At 39.0% G+C, this 20,763-nt stretch overlaps 6 protein-coding genes across 11 annotated transcripts; 3 read left to right on the top strand and 3 right to left on the bottom strand.

Annotated features, from left to right (window-relative positions):
* Window positions 1–627: 627 nt before the first annotated feature.
* Window positions 628–6,328, top strand: WRKY58 (probable WRKY transcription factor 58). 3 transcript variants are annotated; one of them, NM_001302046.1, is given in 12 exon segments: window positions 628–1,008; window positions 1,567–2,123; window positions 2,429–2,578; window positions 2,695–2,870; window positions 3,497–3,939; window positions 4,038–4,322; window positions 4,399–4,716; window positions 4,813–5,043; window positions 5,132–5,232; window positions 5,334–5,436; window positions 5,513–5,890; window positions 5,971–6,096. In NM_001302046.1, coding segments are annotated over 12 exon segments (3,249 nt in total).
* A 212-nt stretch (window positions 6,329–6,540) lies between these two features.
* On the bottom strand, window positions 6,541–9,717 carry LOC103870947 (SNF1-related protein kinase catalytic subunit alpha KIN10). Of its 2 annotated transcripts, none has more exons than XM_009149146.3 (11): window positions 9,491–9,717; window positions 8,978–9,172; window positions 8,716–8,900; window positions 8,426–8,608; window positions 8,220–8,351; window positions 7,933–8,118; window positions 7,742–7,834; window positions 7,542–7,625; window positions 7,325–7,462; window positions 7,015–7,236; window positions 6,541–6,922 (listed from the first exon to the last, which is right to left on the bottom strand). In XM_009149146.3, exons 2-11 carry the CDS (start codon window positions 9,159–9,161, stop codon window positions 6,809–6,811), a joined length of 1,521 nt encoding a protein of 506 aa, XP_009147394.2. In that variant the 5' UTR covers window positions 9,162–9,172; window positions 9,491–9,717; the 3' UTR covers window positions 6,541–6,808. The 2 variants fall into 2 exon arrangements, with proteins under 2 accessions (XP_009147394.2, XP_009147395.2); XM_009149147.3 differs by having other exon boundaries at window positions 6,570–6,922; window positions 8,978–9,184; window positions 9,491–9,703.
* A 314-nt stretch (window positions 9,718–10,031) lies between these two features.
* Window positions 10,032–14,051, bottom strand: LOC103870948 (CSC1-like protein HYP1). 2 transcript variants are annotated; one of them, XM_009149148.3, is made up of 11 exons: window positions 13,817–14,051; window positions 13,291–13,594; window positions 13,065–13,214; window positions 12,919–12,982; window positions 12,642–12,851; window positions 12,368–12,556; window positions 11,994–12,292; window positions 11,643–11,919; window positions 11,277–11,552; window positions 10,651–10,884; window positions 10,032–10,414 (listed from the first exon to the last, which is right to left on the bottom strand). In XM_009149148.3, exons 2-11 carry the CDS (start codon window positions 13,569–13,571, stop codon window positions 10,253–10,255), a joined length of 2,142 nt encoding a protein of 713 aa, XP_009147396.1. In that variant the 5' UTR covers window positions 13,572–13,594; window positions 13,817–14,051; the 3' UTR covers window positions 10,032–10,252. The 2 variants fall into 2 exon arrangements, with proteins under 2 accessions (XP_009147396.1, XP_033148395.1); XM_033292504.1 differs by lacking the exon at window positions 13,817–14,051 and having other exon boundaries at window positions 13,291–13,617.
* Window positions 14,052–14,192: 141 nt separating this feature from the next.
* On the top strand, window positions 14,193–16,273 carry LOC108868778 (F-box/LRR-repeat protein At3g62440-like). Of its 2 annotated transcripts, XM_018659291.2 has the most exons (4): window positions 14,193–14,292; window positions 14,465–15,335; window positions 15,536–15,676; window positions 15,759–16,273. In XM_018659291.2, the coding sequence occupies exons 2-4, from the start codon at window positions 15,084–15,086 to the stop codon at window positions 16,032–16,034; spliced, it is 669 nt and encodes a 222-aa protein (XP_018514807.1). In that variant the 5' UTR covers window positions 14,193–14,292; window positions 14,465–15,083; the 3' UTR covers window positions 16,035–16,273. The 2 variants fall into 2 exon arrangements, with proteins under 2 accessions (XP_018514807.1, XP_033148396.1); XM_033292505.1 differs by lacking the exon at window positions 14,193–14,292 and having other exon boundaries at window positions 14,334–15,335.
* On the top strand, window positions 14,473–14,994 carry LOC103870998 (F-box protein At4g22280-like). The gene has a single exon (XM_018658962.1). The coding sequence runs from the start codon at window positions 14,473–14,475 to the stop codon at window positions 14,992–14,994; it is 522 nt and encodes a 173-aa protein (XP_018514478.1).
* Window positions 16,274–16,593: 320 nt separating the features above from the next.
* LOC103870949 (cystathionine gamma-synthase 1, chloroplastic) lies at window positions 16,594–19,408 on the bottom strand. The gene is made up of 11 exons (XM_009149149.3): window positions 18,890–19,408; window positions 18,668–18,771; window positions 18,452–18,525; window positions 18,174–18,342; window positions 18,011–18,070; window positions 17,724–17,927; window positions 17,548–17,634; window positions 17,351–17,458; window positions 17,185–17,280; window positions 16,973–17,091; window positions 16,594–16,888 (listed from the first exon to the last, which is right to left on the bottom strand). The coding sequence occupies exons 1-11, from the start codon at window positions 19,335–19,337 to the stop codon at window positions 16,765–16,767; spliced, it is 1,593 nt and encodes a 530-aa protein (XP_009147397.2). The 5' UTR covers window positions 19,338–19,408; the 3' UTR covers window positions 16,594–16,764.
* Between the last annotated feature and the right edge of the window lie 1,355 nt (window positions 19,409–20,763).

Below are 20,763 nucleotides of genomic sequence, written 5' to 3'. Positions count from 1 at the left end.
CCAAAAAAAAAATTATTAAAATATTTTCAGTTTTGTGAACTCAACCCTTACAGGTTTACTGCACTGAACCTGGATCAACACTGTAGCACGGGCCCCACAGCACGTGGCGGTCCACGATTGGTCTGATTAATTTTTTTTTTTTTTAAAAACAAAAATCATACAGAAAAAAATAATAATAAAAAATTACTCTGTGAACCTCATGGAAGGAGTTCGCTGATGCAGATGCCCTTAGCATCACGTTGACAAAGAACATATAAGATGACTTTTACAAGTTAACCGCCATCAACATGGTAATCCAATCAAGCTTTCAAACAAAAGAAAAGATGCAAGTTGGATTATTTTTCCATAGTACTAATAAAAAATATGATGAAATTCGGAATAGAGAGATTGGACTATAATAAATTAGTACTAGTAATATAACTATTATTTTTTTTAAAAAAAGAGTAATATAACTATTATAAATTAAAGAAATTCCATCTTTATCCTGCAGACTTTTGAACACCAATGTCAAGGCTGCACGAAATCGATCACAGAAGACTCTTGTCTTTTTGTATCTCTCTATATATATACACACACAGAGTAATATCAGTATCTAGAGAGATCTAAAGATCAAGATTTAAATAAGAAATGGCTGTTGAGGATGATGTATCTTCGATGAGAACAACGACGTTAGTCGCTCCAACAAGACCCACGATCACAGTTCCTCAGAGACCACCGGCGATCGAAACGGCGGCGTATTTTTTCGGAGGTGGAGAGGGCCTTAGTCTAAGCCCAGGTCCACTTTCTTTTGTGTCGTCTTTGTTCGTTGATAGCTTCCCTGACGTCTTGACTCCGGATAATCAAAGGACAACGTCGTTTTCTCAGCTTCTCGCCGGAGCTATGTCGGTGTCTCCCGGAAGCGGACGTTCTACGGCGGGGATGATCGCCGGAGGAGGACCGTTGTTTACAATTCCTTCTGGTCTCAGCCCTTCTAGTCTTCTCACCTCTCCCATGTTCTTCCCTCCTCAGGTAATCACTTCAACTTTTCTCTTTGGCGTAGGTAAATCGTTATTTACTATAGTTATATGTTACCACAAAAACAATATCCTTAGTTAATAACTAAATGACATATTTTTGAAATTGTTGAGTTTCGTATAGTTGCTAACAATTCCCAAGATTCTCAACTTTTTAGACTTGAAAACTCAACAATTTAGACTTGGATATAATTCGTACTCCTTCAGTATCATTTTAGTTGGTGTTTAAAGTTTTTACACAAAGATTAAAAAAATACAAAATTTTATGTAGTTTATCTTGGTTACATAAAAGTAACATTAAATAAAATTAGTTTAACCAATAAAAAAAAATACAATATTTTATAATTGATCACAACTTTTTAATGACATTAAATTTTATCTAGAATAATGAGAATATCATATAATATGAAACAAAATTAAAATCCCTAAACACCACTTAAAGTGATATGGAAGGAGTAGTAGTTAGTATTAAATGAACATTTTTCATATTGTCTTTTCACAGTAATAATGTCAACTAAATCCATAGTATGATGATACCTAATGGCTAATGCAGCAGTCACCAACTCAGACCGTCTTTATTCAACCGCAGTCGCAACCAAAACGACCAGACTCATTTCCTAACCAAATGCCGCCATCGACATCCACGGCCGTGCATGGCCGTCGATCTTGTAAAGCTCCGCAAGCCGATCGTTATAATAATCCGGCGGCGAATAACAACAATACTAACCGGTCTTATAACGTGGTGAACGTTGATAAACCGGCGGATGACGGGTATAACTGGAGGAAGTACGGCCAAAAGCCGATAAAAGGGTGTGAATATCCGAGGAGTTATTATAGATGCACACATGTTAATTGTCCGGTTAAGAAGAAAGTTGAACGGTCATCAGATGGACAGATCACTCAGATCATTTACAAAGGTCAACATGACCACGAGAGGCCTCAGAACCGCCGTGGCGGTGGTGGTGGAGTTAGAGATTCCGGCGAAATTGGTGATATTCATTACATTGGTGGTGTAGGACATATAGAGTCTAGTGATGATAGTGGTTATGCTAATGATCATGACAATGATAATGATGATGACAATGAAGATATTCCAGGTTCAAAGAAAAGGTATAGTAGAAAATACATATAAGTAAGATAATATATTCATGACATGTTGCACATAGATAGAAGATGAATAATATTTCTATAGCAATTGCAAAATACATATATCACATGCAGACTACAAATTATTAGTATTGTCTTATTTTCAGTCCATGATAATAATCTCGATTTATGATTGAAAATATTTTATGCATATTAAGCAAAACATATATCTAATTTGTAGTGCGTCAATAATCAAATTATTAGTTTAAGTTGCATGCATTTTGTGATATCTTCAATGGATTAATTAAGTAAACATTTTGGGATTGTAGAAAAATTGACGGGGGTGTGTCAACAACTCACCGGTCCGTGACCGAGCCAAAGATCGTCGTTCAGACAAGAAGTGAAGTCGACCTCCTGGACGATGGTTATAGGTGGCGCAAGTACGGACAAAAGGTTGTCAAAGGAAACCCCCATCCGAGGTAATATTTAGTCTTACTTATTGAGTACATATCTGTAGAAATAATTCGATTATGGAACAATATATAATTCGCTTTCTTGTTTTGTTGACATCTCCTTTTATTTTGGTGAATATTAGGAGCTACTATAAATGTACAACAGCGAATTGTACGGTACGTAAACATGTAGAGAGAGCTTCTACGGATGTGAAGGCTGTCATTACAACTTATGAAGGTAAACATAACCATGACGTCCCTGCCGCTAGAAACGGCACCGCCGCAATCTCAGCCATAGCGGGAACGTCCGATCACCATCGTATGAGATCGTTGTCGGGGAACAATGTGCAACAACATATGAGTTTCGATAATACAGGCCAATCTCCGGTTCTTTTGAGACTGAAAGAAGAGAAATTAATGGTCATTAATTGACTTTTAAACCGAGGATTCGGGATTGATTTAGCAGCTCGGTTACTGATACTGAACCGGGATACTGCTTAGTGACTTGTAACATGTATGATGTGACTTGAGTGCATGCTTGACCAAAGAAAAGAAACTCAAAACCTCTGATAAGTTTTTTGTTTCATTTTCCCTCTTTAAATTGTGAATTCTTTTCTTTGTTGTATTTAATCATTAATTTCCTTTGAATTATTTCTTTTCCTTTATGCTTTCAAAATTTGGTAATTCTCTATTTTCTTCCTCATTTCGTTCTAAGTATATATAGATATATAATATATATTTTTTAAATTACTAAGAAAAATGTAAGATAAAATATTTTGTTTTTATTGTCTCATTCTCTTCCAAAGATTAAGGAAAATTGTCTAATTCTCCGTAATTATCTCAATCTCTAGGATTCTGTTTCTATCTATCTTACATCCAAATATTTGTTTCCTTTAGTTTTCTGTTCTTTCCCCTTTATTTTCGTTTCTTTATGGTCTAATGCAGGGATTGTCCTCCCTGCGTTGGACCCGTTTACCCGTCCCGGGTCGATACTCACGCCGCCCGGAAACTTTCTGACAATTAGTTCATCCATCATGGGTTGCTTCAACTCCAAGCATTCTTCTCCTCCTCCACGCCCTATCCGCCGCCGTTCAGACACCGCCGCCAACCGAGGCCATCCCCAAAACACCCACAAACCCCATGTCCTTCCCACTCCGCCATCTCACCGCCGTGTCGTCAACTCATCTCCTAAAAAGCATCGCAATAATGACGATGACGCTCCAAGATCGAAGACGACCGGAGTTAGCCTTAGATCGGGATTGCCGCATGGAAATGTAGAGGCTGAGCAGGTGGCTGCTGGTTGGCCTTCATGGCTCACCTCCGCCGCACCGGAGGCCGTTCATGGGTTGGTCCCATTACGTGCAGAGGACTTCGAGAAAAGAGAGAAGGTAAAATAACTATAAACCCCTAAACATTCCTTGCAAGACAAGAAACAAACCTATCAATCATGTAACAACTCATTTTAACATTATTCAAAATGTCTTAGATTGGGCAAGGGACGTATAGCAACGTGTTCCGGGCTTGTGAGGTATCGACGGGACGAGTCATGGCTCTAAAGAAAATAAGGGTTCAAAACTTCGACACAGAAAACATAAGATTCATAGCAAGAGAAATCATGATTTTGAGAAGGTTAGATCATCCAAACATCATGAAACTCGAAGGTATCATCGCCTCACGGAACTCAAACAGCATGTACTTTGTGTTTGATTACATGGAACACGATCTCGAAGGCTTATGTTCATCTCCTGACATCAACTTCACCGAGGCACAGGTACAAAGAATTCGCATTGACAAAAACACATTACGTCTCGTGCAAATAACTAACTCTGTCTTGTTTTTGTTTTCAGATAAAATGCTACATGCAGCAGCTTCTGTTGGCAGTAGAACATTGTCATTTACGAGGGATCATGCACAGAGACATTAAAGCAGCAAACATTCTGGTGAATAACAAAGGAGTTTTGAAGCTAGCTGATTTTGGACTAGCCAACATTGTAACACCAAGAAACAAGAATCAGTTAACAAGTCGGGTTGTGACGCTATGGTACCGTGCACCTGAACTTCTAATGGGTTCCACGAGTTATAGCGTGTCGGTCGATCTTTGGAGCGTGGGTTGTGTATTCGCCGAGATTCTTACCGGACGACCACCTCTTAAAGGAAGAACAGAGGTGAGAAAGGGACTTTAAAGCGATAGATATAAAGAAACTACTAATTCCATATCCATTTTGTATGAGTTTATTTACTTTGTTTTTGTTCTTTTGTAGATTGAACAACTTCACAAGATTTATAAACTATGTGGATCACCAGATGAAGAACTTTGGAGAAATAACAAGCTTCATCCTCAAACTAAAATGTTTGGACAACAACATCAATATGAAGGTTGTCTAAGAGAAACATTTGAGGAGTTTCCAAAAACAGCAGTTAATCTTCTGGAGAATCTATTTTCTATTGATCCAGAGAAACGAGGAACTGCCTCTTCTGCTCTCATGTCAGAGGTGAGAACAAAAAAAAACTAAACGTTATTCCAAACTACACATGTAGATATTTTAAACTGATACAACTTGGTCGTATGTGTTATTTCAGTACTTTAATACAAAGCCTTACGCTTGTGATCCATCGACATTACCTAAGTATCCTCCTAACAAGGAAATGGATGCTAAGTACCGTGAAGAACTGCAACGAAGGTTTCAATCAATATCGATTCTCACAAACTCTTTATATTTATATATATGTGTGTCACTATGTAGTTACGTGTGTTGAAAGATTTAACATATTTGATATGCAGGAGAAGAGCAACTATAAAGAAAAGAGATAACTTGGTATCCAAGAAAACGGGGAAATCACGTAGAACAATCAAAGACCCTCTTAGCAAGTTACCAACCCAACAGGTAATGGATTTTAACAAATGAAGTGACCAACCAATCTCGGTTCTATATTCGTTATTTGGTTCTTTTGTTTCAGCAGGAAGCGAAGAAGGAAGCTGAGACAGAGATCATTGTCCAGACGCCATCTGAGACATCTCAAGCGACCACTCGAAGCGAGTTTCCGTACACTGCTCTATCTCAAGCCACGGCGCCGGCAAGCGGGTTCGCATGGGCTGGAGCTAAGAAGAGGAAAGAAAACGACGCAGCTTCGACGCTGACATATAATCAGCCTGCGGGATCCGCGAGCCACGTGAGTGGTATGAGCATGGCTTTTGCTAAGAACACATTCGGGCTAACAATAAACGAGAACCGACCATTTCTTAGGCCACACGTTTCTCTAGACTCCTCTGGTGATATCTTGTTGTACCCTAACGCGCATCACAAGAAAGAAGAAGATAATATGAGTCAACTAAATTCGGTACGATCTAAATTGAGATTATGCTTTTTCATGATTTGGTGTAATGGTATATATGATGATGAGGTCTTTTTTTTTTTAAGGATTTGAGGAATGTTGGGGCGAATCCAAAGATTTTTCAAACCAATGGGATGAATGAGATATTAAGGAGAACAGAAAGTGATGCAAGAGTCGCTGTTCGAAGACCGCCACGGATAGAAAGAGGTTAATAACGGAAGAGAGAAAGCATTACCATTATTCTTTTTAGCCATGTTTCCCACTTGGCATCATTTGTAGTCCATAAAAAAATTAAAAAATCTTTCACAAACAAACCATGTTGGTCTGAAAAGCTTTTAATCTCAGGTTTTCGAAATGATGATGATTTTTGTTTCTCTTCTTACAAGTTCATTTCCTTTGTACGTTTCTGAGATGTTGTTGACACACCATTTAAAGTGTTGTGCACCTGAGAAGATAATTAGTAGGTCTAAATGCACACGTCCGTAATTTTTTGAATCTTGCAAGTCTCATGTGTTCGTAAATGAAATGATATGGGATTAAACAAAACTACATGTAACTCGGATTCCCCAAACAACCTAAGGACTGATCTTAATATATTTCATCTTCTTTTTTTTCCTTCAGGATGTCCTTATCGATTTTAAAAATTGTAATCAATATATGGAGTTACAAAAGAAACAAAAACCAATATTGGTGACACAATGCACTACAACTTATGTACAAAGTTGCTCCATCTTTTTGTTTTGTTTACTAGAGTTCATCGGTCTTACATTTAAGTTTAAAGAAGTGTTTAAGTAGAGCACCAAAATAGAATACTAAAGAGAGAAATAGTGGAACAAGTTCGCTTTTCTGAATATTTCTTAGACCAACGAAAAAAGGAAGAAGACGTGGGGATTATTCTTGAAGAGGTCTGATGGATAGAATTATTCAGAGGACTCGGAGCTGAGCAAGGAAGGCAGCACAGAGATCCAAGAACAAGAACTGAGGACCTAGCACCCTCTGCAGATCCAGCAGATACTTGTCGTCCCGTGTTTTATACAACTGTTTCAAACCACCAAACAGCAACAAACATCAGTAACAAAAAAAAAACCCAATTTCAATTATATAATGAAGTGAAGAAGAAGAGGATTAACCTGAAGTTCAAACTTGACAACATTAGGCGACTTCACAGCTGCGTCGTTCTCAATTATGCTGGAATCATCTCCAAAGTAGTTGTTGTCCTGCATCGAGTTATCTGCGCTGTTAGGAACCCATCTGCACTTCATGTTGTACGGCCCTATCTTCTTCCAGCACACATTCAGATCTTGCAGGGCTTTCAGGACTTCTGTCATTATCTCGCGTGGATGAGCACGAGACTGTTGCAATCCAGATGGTTGTATTATCAAATCAAAACTAAACAGATAGATTATAGCATAAATTAAGAGAGAAAAAAGGGATCAAGACCTGAAGTCCAAGAGCCCATTTTCTCTCAACAGGGTACTGAGATCTCAAGCCAACTCCTTGGAACTCCATCAGTCCTGGAAGCCGATTGCTAACTGGTGAAGCTACGCTTTCTGCTGGATGCATACGCGGAGTACCTTCCTGATTATATCAAAATATTCAATGTATTATTACCTCAAAGAACTTTTGCTACAGTCAAAAGAGGACAATGAAAACCAACCATCGTCTCTTGAAACTCGGCCCCGAGATAACCAGCAGAGACACGGAACCGGTTGTCCAGTATCAGATAGTATGTCACAGTTCCCTGGAAGATAGCAGTCGACAACAATTTATTATTTTTAGATATTACGATGAACTTTTTTACTTTTGATTTTTTTCTAAAAAGAAGCAAGTAGACAAGAGGCTGAGAGAAACACATACATCATTCTGGGTCCTGTTGCGGAGAGATTCAATGAGGAGGTTTCTGTCAAATCCCATCATATTGATAACTTCTTGGAGAATTTCCTCATCAATCTACCAAAAAACAAAAAAAAAAAAAGAAATGAAGCCAAGCGTTCTTGAAAAAAGAAGGATAGAGACAATCTCCAATGAAAATACACGTTAGGTTTTACCTTTTTCGCTTGCTGGGCCGTATCTGGAGGAGGGACAGCTAAGTACCTTGGAAGATGAGCTTGGAACCAATTGTGTTGCCGGATCTCAGGGATGGTTACTCTTTTCATGGGGTCCACCACGAGCATCCGGGGGATCAAGTCTCTAGCACCAGCAGATAAATGGCTAGGCAGAGTATATATCCCTCCCTGAAGGACAGAGAAAAGCATTACACTCGCGGAGATTAGGCAAAAAAAAAATATGGAAAGGGAACAAAGAGATCAAGTAACAAAACGTCTTTTGACAGTACCTTAATCTTCTTAAAAAGGTTGGGAATGTTCTCATCATCGAACGGAAGAGTCCCACAAAGAAGAGCATAGAGTATCACTCCACAGCTCCAGACGTCTACTTCAGGACCAGCATATAGCTTGCCCGAAATTACCTGAAACATTTTACAACTGATATTTACAACCAATCCCTACATATATTACACATGAAGGTTGAAGAGCTTATTACCTCTGGAGCAGCGTAATTTGGACTTCCACAGCTAGTCTTCAAAAAGTGACCATCTCGCATAATGTTGCTCAGGCCAAAATCAGCAATCTTTACGTTGCTTTTGGAGTCCAGAAGCAAGTTCTCAGGCTTAAGGTCTCTGTGAACTACCATATTCCGATGACAATACTCCACTCCCGATATTATCTACATCAAAAAGTCTCAAGTCATGGCTAAATTTTGAAACTCTCAAATATAGAATGGATAAATGAATGATTGCTTGGATATTGATGGAAATGAATAACAAAGAATACCTGCTGAAAAAAGTTCCTGGCCTCGTCCTCCTGCAACCGACCCTTCTCGACAATATAGTCAAAAAGCTCACCAGAGTTGACATACTCCATGACGAGATAGATATCAGTGGGAGTCTCAATGACCTCATAAAGACGGATGATGTGAGGATGCATAAAGAGTCTCAAGATTTTGATCTCTCTCCTCACTGCACCAACACAAACAAACACTAAACTAAAAGAGGATGAAAATCAAAATCAATTAAAACAGAGCAAAAGTGAGTACCTTTCTCCTCCATCTCCATGTTCTTGATTTTGCGACGATTGAGGATCTTGATAGCAACCTTGTGTCCGGTCAAAGAGTGCTCAGCTATCTTAACCCTACCAAAGGAACCGATACCGAGAGTCCTCCCTAGCTTGTAGTTTGGTAGAATCGATTCCACACCTCCTCTACCTCCTGATCCATCCATTTTTCAATCTCCTACACAAGAAACTTCAACAGATTACTCAATTAACCGTTTTTTTTATCTATTCAATCCAAATTCAACCGATTCTTGCTATTATCGAACAAGTGAGTGAAGATTTAGAAACACTAAGGGAGCTTTAAATTAGCAATTTTCAACTATCCCCCAATTCGGAATAAGAACCCTAAACAATCCAATCGCTGGATCTCTCTCGTATCCGTTACAGAAATGAAGAAACCGAGAGCGATCTAACACCCCCGATGATTTGAAAATTAACGTAAAAAAAAGAGACAATTAGTTTCCGAAAATAGAAGCTTTGGAGAGATCGAACTTACCGAAAATAAGAGAAGCCCAAAATGCAGCAAGGAAACAAAAAAGAGCCCTAAACTTCTGAGCTCAAAAGAGGAGAAATTGAGATTCGAAACTGAATGAAGATCAAACAGATGAGCTTAAACCCAGAATTTGAGAGATTCCCTCTCCTCTACCTCTCTCTCTCTCTCTCTCTTCTCGTTGCTTGTGTAGCCTATAGACACAATATATTTTATTTTATTTTTTCGGTTTCTATAAACGGATTAATCTTTATCTAAATTACCCTCAAGGTTAGGCTTAATTACAAAGAGTACCCCTATGCGGACGTGGCAAGAAGTCATCAGCTTTCATCTTTTTTTGCAAATTATTCTCGGTTTAACATACACCAGGTGTTTTGTCCCAAAAAAAAAGGTTTAACTGACACTTGTAGTGATGATTAATCGTTAGTTACTAAATAAATTATCCGAAATTTTACTTTATTATTTTAAGAAAGTAATGAGATGTTTACGTGTTTACCAATTTCCAAAAGTTATCCAACCGTCTAACATGTTTGGACTTTGGAGTGACTAGTGACTAAAAACTCTCTTTCTTTAATTACAACTGTAAACAAAATAAACTGGTTTGTTATCGGTTAAGAGCCAAGCCACAAGCGACCCGTTTAGTGTTTTCTTCCATCGGTTAAAGAGCTCAAACCGGGCATATAGTAACCAACACTGTTTCGACAACATAAGCAAACTTCCAAAAGCTCAAGCAAAAGACTAGTCTAAGAAAGTTTTTATGCTTCTTTCTCAGGATTGATATGAACGAAGAAGCGGAGGATCTTCAGGTGACATGTCCCGTGAGTACTGCGATGCCGAAAGCGCAGGATCTCGGTATGCAACCACGAGTTTCGAATAGAATTCAGACATGTTCTCTTCTCTCTCATCTGCTTTGTCTTTGTTTACCAAACACTGCAATAGGGAAAAAAACATATAAAGTTTATGAGAAGCAGCTGTAATGGCGACAGAAACCATAAGCCTTTTATATATGAGACTGCAAAAGGTTCTTGTTCAAGGCTAAATCCTAAGGACTACGCAATATTGTTCTGTTTGTAAATCCTTTGAGATCATGAATTTGATTCAAAATAGTCAGCATTCTGTTCCCAAACAGTTATGTAAAAAGAGGCAATGATCTACAAAGCATTTACCTCGGTAGGATAAGATTTGAAATTGGGCAAGAAGCGTCTCTGGCAGTAGATGCTGAAAAGGAGGGTGAGAACGGGGAGGGGAATCGTTAAAGAAGATGCTAATGGAAGCTTTTTAAGGCCGAATAATCCGATTGCAATAATGTGCATTAGCACCAAAGAGAAGATAGTGGAGCTGTGCACTATTGGCCAAAACTTCCCACCAGTTTCATACTTGGCCTCATATACGTTTAGGAGCTGCAACACAAACACAAGAACAGTTAATTTCATTCTACTACCAACAAGTTGGATGAAACAAACGAATCAAGTGACAACAAATGTGTTCTTGATGTAACGTTAGTGTCACGTCCTTAAGCTCGAAACATTACTTTCGGTTTTAATAAGATGCTATTCGAGAATTTAGAAAAGGGTTTTACACATAAAGTGAGTGATTCTTTATTCCATAACAGAAAAAGATGTGTAGACGATTCATAGGTTGTAGGGTAGATTCCTATATGTGCTTACAAAGAGAGTTTTTGAGGGAGAATATACTCAAGCATTGTCCAAGAGAATGCAAATGGAATCATTTTAGATTTTAAATTATTGGATACGCAATCCACATAAAGAAACCAAAGATTGATTCGGTTTACCTGGTTGCGGTAGATGACATATCCAAGACAAAAGTAGACCAACAAGAAAGGCAGTATCAATGGCGAGAGGAAGAAGTAAGTTGTACCAAGAAGTCCAAAAAAGAGAATCCTTGGGATTTCTTGGCAGAAGGGAGTCGGAGGGACCTCAAACTCTTTGTCATCTTCCTTATAGAAGAGTTTGTTCATAAAACTCCAGAGAAGAGGAACCAAACGGAAGATCTCTGATGATAAACCAGTCCACCCAGTGGTCACAACATAAGATATAAAGAACGATGCCTGCACCAATGAGATTAAACATGATTCATTGTCTAAATAAAAAAAAAAGAGATCGTGGAAACCGTAAAACTGGATTTGTGTGTTATTTACCTGTGCTGGAACAGCTGCAGCAAGCACACGAGGGATATTCTTAGGTTCAAGGAACACATTAACACGATAAAGAGCAGATCCAGACAGTACATTTGCAAAGAAACTGTTCCATACAGTAAAGACTAGAAGCTTGATACATGCAGATTTCTCAATCTGGCTATGGGAAATGAATCCTTGCATTGAGGAAAGTAGAAGCATAACGGGTGGTACTATCATTAGGAAAGCCTGGAAAATTAGACTCGGAAGGTATCCTGTAATCACTTGACTCACAATTTTCCTGCAAACAGGAAAAAATGATTAAGACCTTTTTGTACCTGGTTCAACTGAAACAAAGAACAGGGCGTTACTTACATATTTAGTATGCTTTTTAGAAAAGGGAACCATGTTTCTAACTGGTGAAGATTAGCAAGACCTTGAACCAATACAACAGGGATAACGTATAGGATTATCAGAGCTACGAAAGCAACGAATACCACCACGTTGGAGATCCATCTTCTCACGAACGATGCGGTGAAAAATGGCCAGTGAACATCTTGAGGCTCCGGGGCTGTCTCAGTTAGCCACTGTGTTGGATCCATTCCTTGCTGAATGTTTGACGCTATTGCAGCACCATGTCTTGTCCTAAAGGAAACGAAAGCCGCTGGAATTTCCTAAAAGCGTAATAAGGAAGGAGAATGAATATGCTGAAGAAACAGGCAAATAACCACACAAAGACAAACTCTCACCTCTCCGGCTAATAAGGACTGTTTCAATCTCATGTCGTCTTCTAACTTCACGAGCTTCTTTTCGTAATGATCAACCACATCAACTCTCTTCCCAAACATCCCTAAGAACCCATCCCGCTTAGACTTCTGACGAGATATGGTTCCGGATTTGACTCGAGTGAGTTTCTTGTATAGCTTCTCAGCATCATTCTACAAAGTGTTAAAACGAATATATGAAATCAAGAACCATCAAAATGTAAGGCACTATAGAACAATTGGTTGAAGGAAGCTTTACCATGAGAACCTTTAATTTGTCAGTCCGATGAACAACAACGTGAGAAAGATAAGTGGAAGAATGATACTCCCTGAAAAAGCTTTCCACAGTTTCACTTATACTGTTTCCAGACACAAGAGGGACGCCACTGACCAGAACCGTAAACTCTTGTGGCTGAGGCTTGGATGAATAAAAATGAGCAATCCGCTTTGATGAAATGTATTTGTGTTCCTGCAAAGTTTTCACAGTTAGGCGCAAAGGAGTATAGAATGAATGGAGAAAACAAGAGACTTCTTACACAGTAGAGCAGATAGCAAACAACCGCGGAGAAGATGTAAATTGCGCAAAAGTGAATCCACAACCTGAAGCAAAACGCATACAAGCATAAGGAATTGGTCAAGGATAATAAAAGTTTAGGCATATAGCTTTTGATCTCTTTCTTACTTGTTTGATCCATCGTTAACATTAGAGATGCTGAAGGAATCAAGAGACTTGTTTGGAAGGTCGAAAAACTCTTCAAACTCGGTACCCATATAGTTCACAGGAAGAAGGATGAAGATCCCAACCACAGAGGCAAAGCTAAACACTCGTATACTGCCACCAAAAAGCATTGAAAGTCTCACATCATTCATTCATCCAAAAGAAAACTTTTTAAAACAAATAAACTCACCTGAAGACAAAGACACGAGTGAAGACCAAAGCATCTAAGCCAAGATTGGAGAGGATCTCTTCGTTGGTAGGCTCCAAAGCTCTTTTGACCCAACCAGCAGTAGGCAAAAGCCGCTCGAGGTTGAAGGCATTCGTCTGCTGAGATTTGCCAGCTTGAATAAGCCGTGGACCGTAGACGGTGACATTACCAGGCTGCTTTCTCAGTATGGAATACAAAGTGAAGAAGAGGAAACAGAGGCCAAGGTTGATTCCCACTGAAGTTAAAAGTGCTGACAGAATCATAGCTCTGAAGTGTTGCCTCCTCCCTGAACCAACAACAACAAGGATGGTTCGGTTTCAACAAAGGAGTAGAACATGAGAAGAATGAAATCAGCGGACTCTAAAACCGCGAAGCAATCTATGAAATCAACATACAACTTGTCGAATCTGGATCAGATACAAAGCAAGACACGTCACGATTGTTCCTAAAGGCTGAAGCTTTTCGATTTAAAAACCACAAAGGAGGGGGGGGGGAGAAAAGATGGAACCTTTGGCATGAGATGAGTGAAGGCGGTGCTGGTTTTTGAATCTCTGACCATTACCATAACACTAGAGTCCTTGAAGCGATACGTATTCAAATTCTGGAGCTCTCTCCCATTGTTACTTTTTAGCTCTTTAAATTGGATAATGTTGCGTCAGGATTCAAAAAGGAATCGGATAATTATGATCTCTCAAAATAACACTACCATTGCATTGATTACTCTCGCTGGCCAGCACATGGGCTTTCGAGCTACAAAAATAAGTTTCCTTTCTACTAACGTTACTTTAGGAGGTAATCTTTACTAATGGGCCTATAAAATGGCCCATTATATCCTGTTTGTGTTCGCACTGTTCTTGCCACGTGGAAGTATAACACTCCCGGTTAGGTAATTTTCTTTCGGATGTTTCAGCTTCTCAAGCAAGAAGCATTTGCATGTCTTCTTAGATCTGAAAACTTGTCTTCTGCTTTCGCGACGGTATTAAGGTAAAAGAACCGAGTTTTCTCAACATATCTGTTGCCCTGATTTGCCTAAACTTTTTTTTTTGCAAGTCAGTCTCTAGTCATACTGTCTTCGTCTAGTCGCTGGACACTTCACTCGACTTATTTATTGCCTAATAAACTTATTAAATTCTTTTTCTTGGGTTCATTTTTGTAGGGGAAGAAATGGACAGGATAAGCAGTTTACCAGATGGTGTGATCATCCACATTTTGTCTTTCTTACCGTTGGAGAAGTCTGCTCAAACTTCGGTTCTCGCAAAGAGATGGCGCATCCTCTTTGCCTTCTCCCCAAATCTTGATTTGTTACTGTACCAAAATGATATGCGGCGGCCAAGATTCTTGAAATTTGTAGAAAGAGTCTTGTATGTCTCAGGAAACTCCTCCATAAAGAAATTCTCCCTGAGCTGTAGGAAGGGTTATCGCACCAAGCTTTGGTTACGTGATGTGCTGCATCGTGGTGGTCTCTTGGATCTTGATCTCCGTCTAGGCATAGCTGATGCTGGTCTTCCTTGTGAGATTTTCACTTGCAAGACACTTGTGGAGCTGAAACTAACTGAGTTTTGTATTAAGGAGCTTCCTGAGGATGCTTCTCTCCCTGCTCTTAAGAAGCTTTTCCTGAAATCAGTTGAGTTGGAAAGCTTCTTTCAGCTTGCCCCGTTCTGGAGGAGTTGGTCTTTGATGATTTGAGGTGGGATCTGTGGAAATGGTCTCGCTCGGTCTCCAGCCCTAGCCTTCGGAAACTTACTTTTAAACATACAGAGTTCGGCGGTGTTGATATGTCTGATTTTGGGAACATTACTATTGATACTCCCAGTGTTACCCATTTATACTACTCTGATCTTGTCCCCAGTTCCTATCTGGCTGTCAATCTCAATTCCCTTGTCGAAGCAAATCTCGATCTTGTTGTGACAGTAGGCCACTATTATAACTCACGAGAAGGTGATAATATTACTAGCAATCCAACAGATCTGTTCAAGGGGATGAGAAATGTTCAAATCATGAACTTGTTATCTCAAGATAGTTTGGAGGTAACTAACTCTTTTCCTTTTTTATTAGTATTTTTTATTTTTCTGGGTATAATATGTTATTAAAGAAAACTGAAAGAAGCTGATGATTTGGAATCATATCCTTGTACTAAATTTAAGATCTTGTTGAATATGAGACTTTTATCTTAAATGATATTGGAATTGGTCAATGTTTGACTTTGTTAATTTGATTTTTGTTTCAGATATTCTATTTATTCCGTGGAGCAATCCCAGTGTATGAAAACCTGTTTCATTTATCTATTATAACGGAATCAACAGACTGCTGGAGTGGACTGGTATATCTGCTAAACCATTGTCCTAATTTAGAGACTCTCACCATCAAGGTAAATGACCTCTTAACCTTGTAAGTTTATAGCTAAGCTCCAAAATCTTAAATTGCTAATCGCCAACTCTCTGTTGGTTCAGGGTACCTTGCACTATGATAAATATGATTACATCTGCAACTGCGTGTCGGGATATTCTTTCCTTCTGTCATGTCCTGTGAAAGTCGTAAAGATAACAGAGTACGGAGGAACTGCCGACGAGTTGTTACAGCTAAAGTATATTTTAGAGAAACTATCACGTCTTGAGCGGTTGGAAGTTAGTATTTGGGGTACAGATGACATGAAGTTTCAAAAAGCTAAGGATTTGCTAATGCTTCCAAGAGCTTCGACCAAGTGCAAGATCAAGATCATCAACTAGCTCATCGTCCCGTTGCCAAATACAGAACAAAACTTTGATTTTGTTGACCTACCTAGCGGTCTTTTTCTCACTACTGTATTTGCCTTTTGATCTTTATCATACTTTTGTCTATGGAATATTTCTGAACTGAATTCGCAACAGATATTTTGCTTCTGTCATGGGATTGTTCTCTTAGTCTTAGTTGACGTGTTAACCGACCAACAGATCTTTTACTTTGAAATGATAAGAGAATCTGCTTTCATCTCGTATACTTTGGTTCGGTTTAACTGTGTAGGGTTTGTTTAATTTTATCCATAACTGGTCGCAATCAAACTGATTCTTAGTATGGTCTGATTCTTACCTGGTCGTAATTGCTAATCTTGTTGCTGGTGGTTCAGGGTACCTTGCATTAATATCCAAATTGGATAGTTTTGCATCGGTATTCGAAAAGGAATCAGAATATTTTAGGTATCTTTTTTACTAATAGGCCTATAAATAGCCGATTAAAAAGTAAGAGCTAGGTTTGACCAAGAAAATCATAAATAAAATTTATTAGCCCAACAAACATAAATAGTCCACGTTTATTACGAAACGGTAAATGTCGCCGAACCATAGTTCAAAGACAACATTACTACAGTGACCGTTCACATAGAGAGGGATAAAGAGCAGAGAGATAAAGGAAACAGACAAGACAAAAGATCACAGAAACGACATTGTGTTTTTGGAGGGGTCGAAAAAGTTGGAATTTCTTTCAGATGGCTTCGAGAGCTTGAAGAACGTCAGCTTTGACATCCTCAAAGTCTTCAATTCCAAAGCTGAAACGTACCAAATTGTCTTTGATTCCATACTTTAGCCTCTCCTCCTGTGTCAGATCCCTATCATCATAAAATCAACCAACCAAGTTCAATTAGTGAAACCACAAGATGATATATTAAAAGACGTGAAAAGCATATACATACCAGTAAGACATGATGGCCGGTTGGTCCACGATGCTTTCGCAGCCACCAAAAGATGGTGCGATGTAAGGAATCTTGAGAGAGTCCACAAACTTTATCGTTCTTTCTATGTCTCCATCAATCTACCACACACAAAGATATGAGGATCATTTTACTCTTAAGTTAGAAAAGCTAAATCTTCTGTAGAGAGAGAGAGAGAGATTGATCGATGTTACCTCGAAACTGACTACACCTCCAAAACCAGTCATTTGTCGCTTGGCAATGTGATGCTCGGGATGACTTGCAAGGCCTGGATAGTACACATGACTCACCTGCAATATCCAAAACGCATTTATTTTTACAGGAAAACGGTAAGCACACAGAAAGAGTTATTGTATATACCTTAGGATGTGCCTCTAAAATTTCGGCCATCCTTGAGGCAGTTGAATTCTGTTGCTGTACACGAAGATGCATTGTCTTCATGCCTCGGATCATTAGGTATGCAGCATTCTGTTTAACATAACACACGGATCTTATGAGAATCATGAAATAAAGTGCATAAATAAGAGAAATTTATGCGAGGGTCAGGTGTGTTTTACTGGGTTAAGTGTGCCTCCCAAGACATGATGCAGATTGCGAATTTCTGAAACCACCTTCAGTGGGCCACAGATGCATCCACCAAGAACCTAATGCAAGCCAAGGAGAGAAACCAGTCTTTGTTAACAAAGTGTACAGCCAACAAGAGCTTTTAATTATTTATGTTTGTACTACTCACATCGTTGTGTCCTCCGATGTACTTTGTAAGAGAGTGGACGACAAGATCAGCACCAAAAGCCAGGGCTTTCTGATTCAGAGGTGTTGCAAAGGTGCCATCGATGCAAACAAGAGTTCCCCTCTTGTGGCATATTTCTGAAACTAGCTCAATGTCGACGCATCTCAGGAATGGGTTTGTGGGTGACTCAGTGAAGAAGAGAGAAACCTGTAAGACCAGTTGAATCAAGCTGTCAAACATACACTCTCTAAGAAAGAATATGAATGCACAACAAGTGTTACGAAACTGACTTGGTACTTATTCACAGCAGCTTCAAGCCCCGCGATATCAGCAGGATCAATCACAGTGACCTGGACGTAAACATGATGGTTAATCATTCAAGCTGATATTCTACATCTTTCAGGAATCAGAGAAAGTAGAAATGACACTAATAAAAAAATTTGAGTTTCTTACAGTTATCCCCATCTTGGGAAGAAAATTCTCCATGAAGATTCTAGTCTTCCTGTAACAATCCGTGGTTGTGACAATGTGGCCACCAGCAGGAACCAAAGCCAAAAGCATAACAGTGCTTGCACACATCCCAGATGCCATAACCAAGGTTGATTCAGCACCTTCAAGTGCACTGCACAATACATATTAATCAAAAAAAAAAAATCAAAAGCATTAAAAAACATTAACCCTCAGGAGAACATAAAAGACAAGTGTAGATTTCTAAAGAGAGATATAATAACCTTATCTTCTCCTCAAGAACGATAGTGGTAGGGTTGCCATAACGACCATACTCGAAACTGACACTCCGTTTCTCCTACAATAATAATTGAAGGAGAAATAAAGTCAATGATCTTGTCAAGAAAGATTCTTTCGCTATTAAGTTACTATATTAGCCAAAATCAAGATAATCTATTCTATTAAAGCAACAGACTTGAACAAAGGAGATAAAAAGGAACCTTGAAGTCAATAAGGTCAGCAGTTTTGTTGAAGAAGTAGGCAGATGTGTTGACTACAGGAGTTGTGATTGCATCCGTCACTATACCACGACCTAATCTTTCACCTATCGTATCATCATAAACCCCAACAAAACTCAAATTATCTCCAACGAAATGATTCTTAAACATGAAATGATTGCAGAATGAGAGTATTGACATGGATCTATTGATACGACGTCGTACCGGCATGAACAGTGAGGCTCCCATCGGAGCTCAAAAATGAGGGTTTCGAATCCTTCTTCAACCCTATCTCCCTGGCTCCCTCGGCCGCCACAACCTCCTCATCCACGCCATTCAGCGCGACAACGGGAGGCGCGGCAGCCGCAGGGGCCGAGGCGGCGGCGGAAACAGACGATGCTGCCGCCGCCGCCGACGGTAAACCGGAGGAGGGGTTGTTGGACCACTTGGCGGCGACGATCTGCGCGACGCCGATGTTGCTGCAGTTTCTGCGGGCTTTGATGCTGAGCTGGCGGACGAAATTGGGAGGGAACCTCAGGATCATCGAGGATATAGGGCCGTCTCCGGTGAATGACGACGATATGCCGGCGGTGGAGTCGAAACGGCGGCGAGATGAGCCGGGGATGGAGGTTGCGGAGAAGTTTGTGGGGCTCTGGAACGACAAGACGGCCATTTCTCTCTCTCTCTTCTGCTCTTTCTCTCTCTCTCTCTATGGGGTTTGGGTTAGGTGCGTCAGGGATTTCTCATTGGACGGGTTTTTAAGAAGCCAAACTGCTTGTCGTTTTGCGTTTCCGTGACTTAACCACTCCTTCCTTCCTTGAGTTTAGATCTAACTTAACCATCTTCCAAACTAACCCACGGTTTTAGTTTTAAAAATATTTTTCTTTTTACCATTTTTTTCTAATTTTCAACGTTACAAAAATAGAACTCATTTTCTTAGTTGTTGCAAGTATTGGCATTTACTATTATTTTTACAGAGGATAGTTACTGTGAGAATATATTTATTTGAGTTTTGGAATAAGTTGTTCATTGTTTAATGGTTATAATACATATGTATGTTGACAATTTGTTCAGTACATATAGTATTATTTTTAATGGTGATGGTGAATATTTTGAATATCCCGCTCTTTTTGAAAATTGTAGCATCTTTAAATTGATTCCTATTGTATATATAGTATTTTATACCATACATGAATTTTAACTCGTTTTAATGTTTGTTTAGATTTTTTTTTTCCAAAATCTAGCAAAAAAAGTTGTTTGTTTAGATTTTCTCCAGTTAACAAGTAATAAGAATGGCTAATTCGCTGGCAAACCCCAAATTGGTATTTTTGTTTGACTTATTACCTCTTTTTAAAAGCGTGTACTCTTCAATTCATAATGTTATATGCTTCTATTCTTCTAAGGATTTGTTGAAAATGCAACTAACCCAAGTCTAAACATTATACTTGAATTATTTATAAGTCAAACATGGTGGTAAAACACAGGAATATGACTTGAAACCAAAGTTCAACTTCAAAGGTATTTCTCTAATAGAATCATTGTTTTTAATTGTATCTTGTCAGATCTCTTAGAAACACAAAGAATTATAAGAACAACTTTTCTTATTAGCTTTAGAAACTACTCAAAACTAAAGCTCTCAATATGTTTCTCTTAGATCATATGGAACACCTCTCCATTAGACCTATATTTATATGAAAGACAATTCCCTTTAACATGTGGGATATGGAAAACACAAACCTAACCTAAATAGAAACTTCCTTTTCCTATTTCTAGGTTTCCTTATTGTGTTTATCTTAACATATTAAACATCTAATAATATGTTAAGTTTCCACAAGCTTGGAATTATCCAACATTCACCCCCTTAATTCCAACTTGAATTAGGGAGATCAATTTCTTGAACTCCGATTAAGCTCCTCATTTGCTTGAACTTAATCATCAAGTAATCATCCTCCACCACACCATGGTGTGCGAATCCACCCATTGAATTCACATCTTTCTCAAGGTTAGACCGGATGCTCTCCTTGCTTCCGTACCGCTTCTTCTTAGAATCGGCCCAGTTCTTGTATAACCTTCTCATGACCTCTTCACTTAAGTTGCGA

Source organism: Brassica rapa, chromosome A05, assembly GCF_000309985.2.
Source record: "Brassica rapa cultivar Chiifu-401-42 chromosome A05, CAAS_Brap_v3.01, whole genome shotgun sequence".
NCBI lineage: Eukaryota > Viridiplantae > Streptophyta > Magnoliopsida > Brassicales > Brassicaceae > Brassica > Brassica rapa.
This window is presented reverse-complemented; position numbering and strand designations above follow the sequence as displayed.

Bases quoted from the DNA above. Each gene is read 5' to 3' on its own strand.
- LOC103870947 (XM_009149146.3), bottom strand. From the start codon at position 9,161: ATGGATGGATCAGGAGGTAGAGGAGGTGTGGAATCGATTCTACCAAAC. The intron at 8,119-8,219 runs GTACTGTCAAAA...TCTGTCCTTCAG, and splicing joins ACCTTTTTAAGAAGATTAAG to GGAGGGATATATACTCTGCC. The intron at 7,626-7,741 runs GTATGTGTTTCT...GCTATCTTCCAG, and splicing joins GCAACAGGACCCAGAATGAT to GGAACTGTGACATACTATCT.
- LOC103870949 (XM_009149149.3), bottom strand. From the start codon at position 19,337: ATGGCCGTCTTGTCGTTCCAGAGCCCCACAAACTTCTCCGCAACCTCC. The intron at 18,772-18,889 runs GTACGACGTCGT...ATGATACGATAG, and splicing joins GAGCCTCACTGTTCATGCCG to GTGAAAGATTAGGTCGTGGT. The intron at 17,459-17,547 runs GTAAAACACACC...TATGTTAAACAG, and splicing joins TGGGAGGCACACTTAACCCA to AATGCTGCATACCTAATGAT.
- LOC108868778 (XM_018659291.2), top strand. From the start codon at position 15,084: ATGTCTGATTTTGGGAACATTACTATTGATACTCCCAGTGTTACCCAT. The intron at 15,336-15,535 runs GTAACTAACTCT...TTTTTGTTTCAG, and splicing joins TATCTCAAGATAGTTTGGAG to ATATTCTATTTATTCCGTGG. The intron at 15,677-15,758 runs GTAAATGACCTC...CTGTTGGTTCAG, and splicing joins TAGAGACTCTCACCATCAAG to GGTACCTTGCACTATGATAA.
- LOC103870948 (XM_009149148.3), bottom strand. From the start codon at position 13,571: ATGATTCTGTCAGCACTTTTAACTTCAGTGGGAATCAACCTTGGCCTC. The intron at 12,557-12,641 runs GTAAAGCTTCCT...AACACTTTGTAG, and splicing joins ACAAATTAAAGGTTCTCATG to AATGATGCTGAGAAGCTATA. The intron at 10,415-10,650 runs GTAAATGCTTTG...TCCCTATTGCAG, and splicing joins TCAAATCTTATCCTACCGAG to TGTTTGGTAAACAAAGACAA.
- WRKY58 (XM_018658707.2), top strand. From the start codon at position 3,586: ATGGGTTGCTTCAACTCCAAGCATTCTTCTCCTCCTCCACGCCCTATC. The intron at 4,717-4,812 runs GTGAGAAAGGGA...GTTCTTTTGTAG, and splicing joins CTCTTAAAGGAAGAACAGAG to ATTGAACAACTTCACAAGAT. The intron at 5,437-5,509 runs GTAATGGATTTT...CTTTTGTTTCAG, and splicing joins GCAAGTTACCAACCCAACAG to CAGGAAGCGAAGAAGGAAGC.
- LOC103870998 (XM_018658962.1), top strand. From the start codon at position 14,473: ATGGACAGGATAAGCAGTTTACCAGATGGTGTGATCATCCACATTTTG.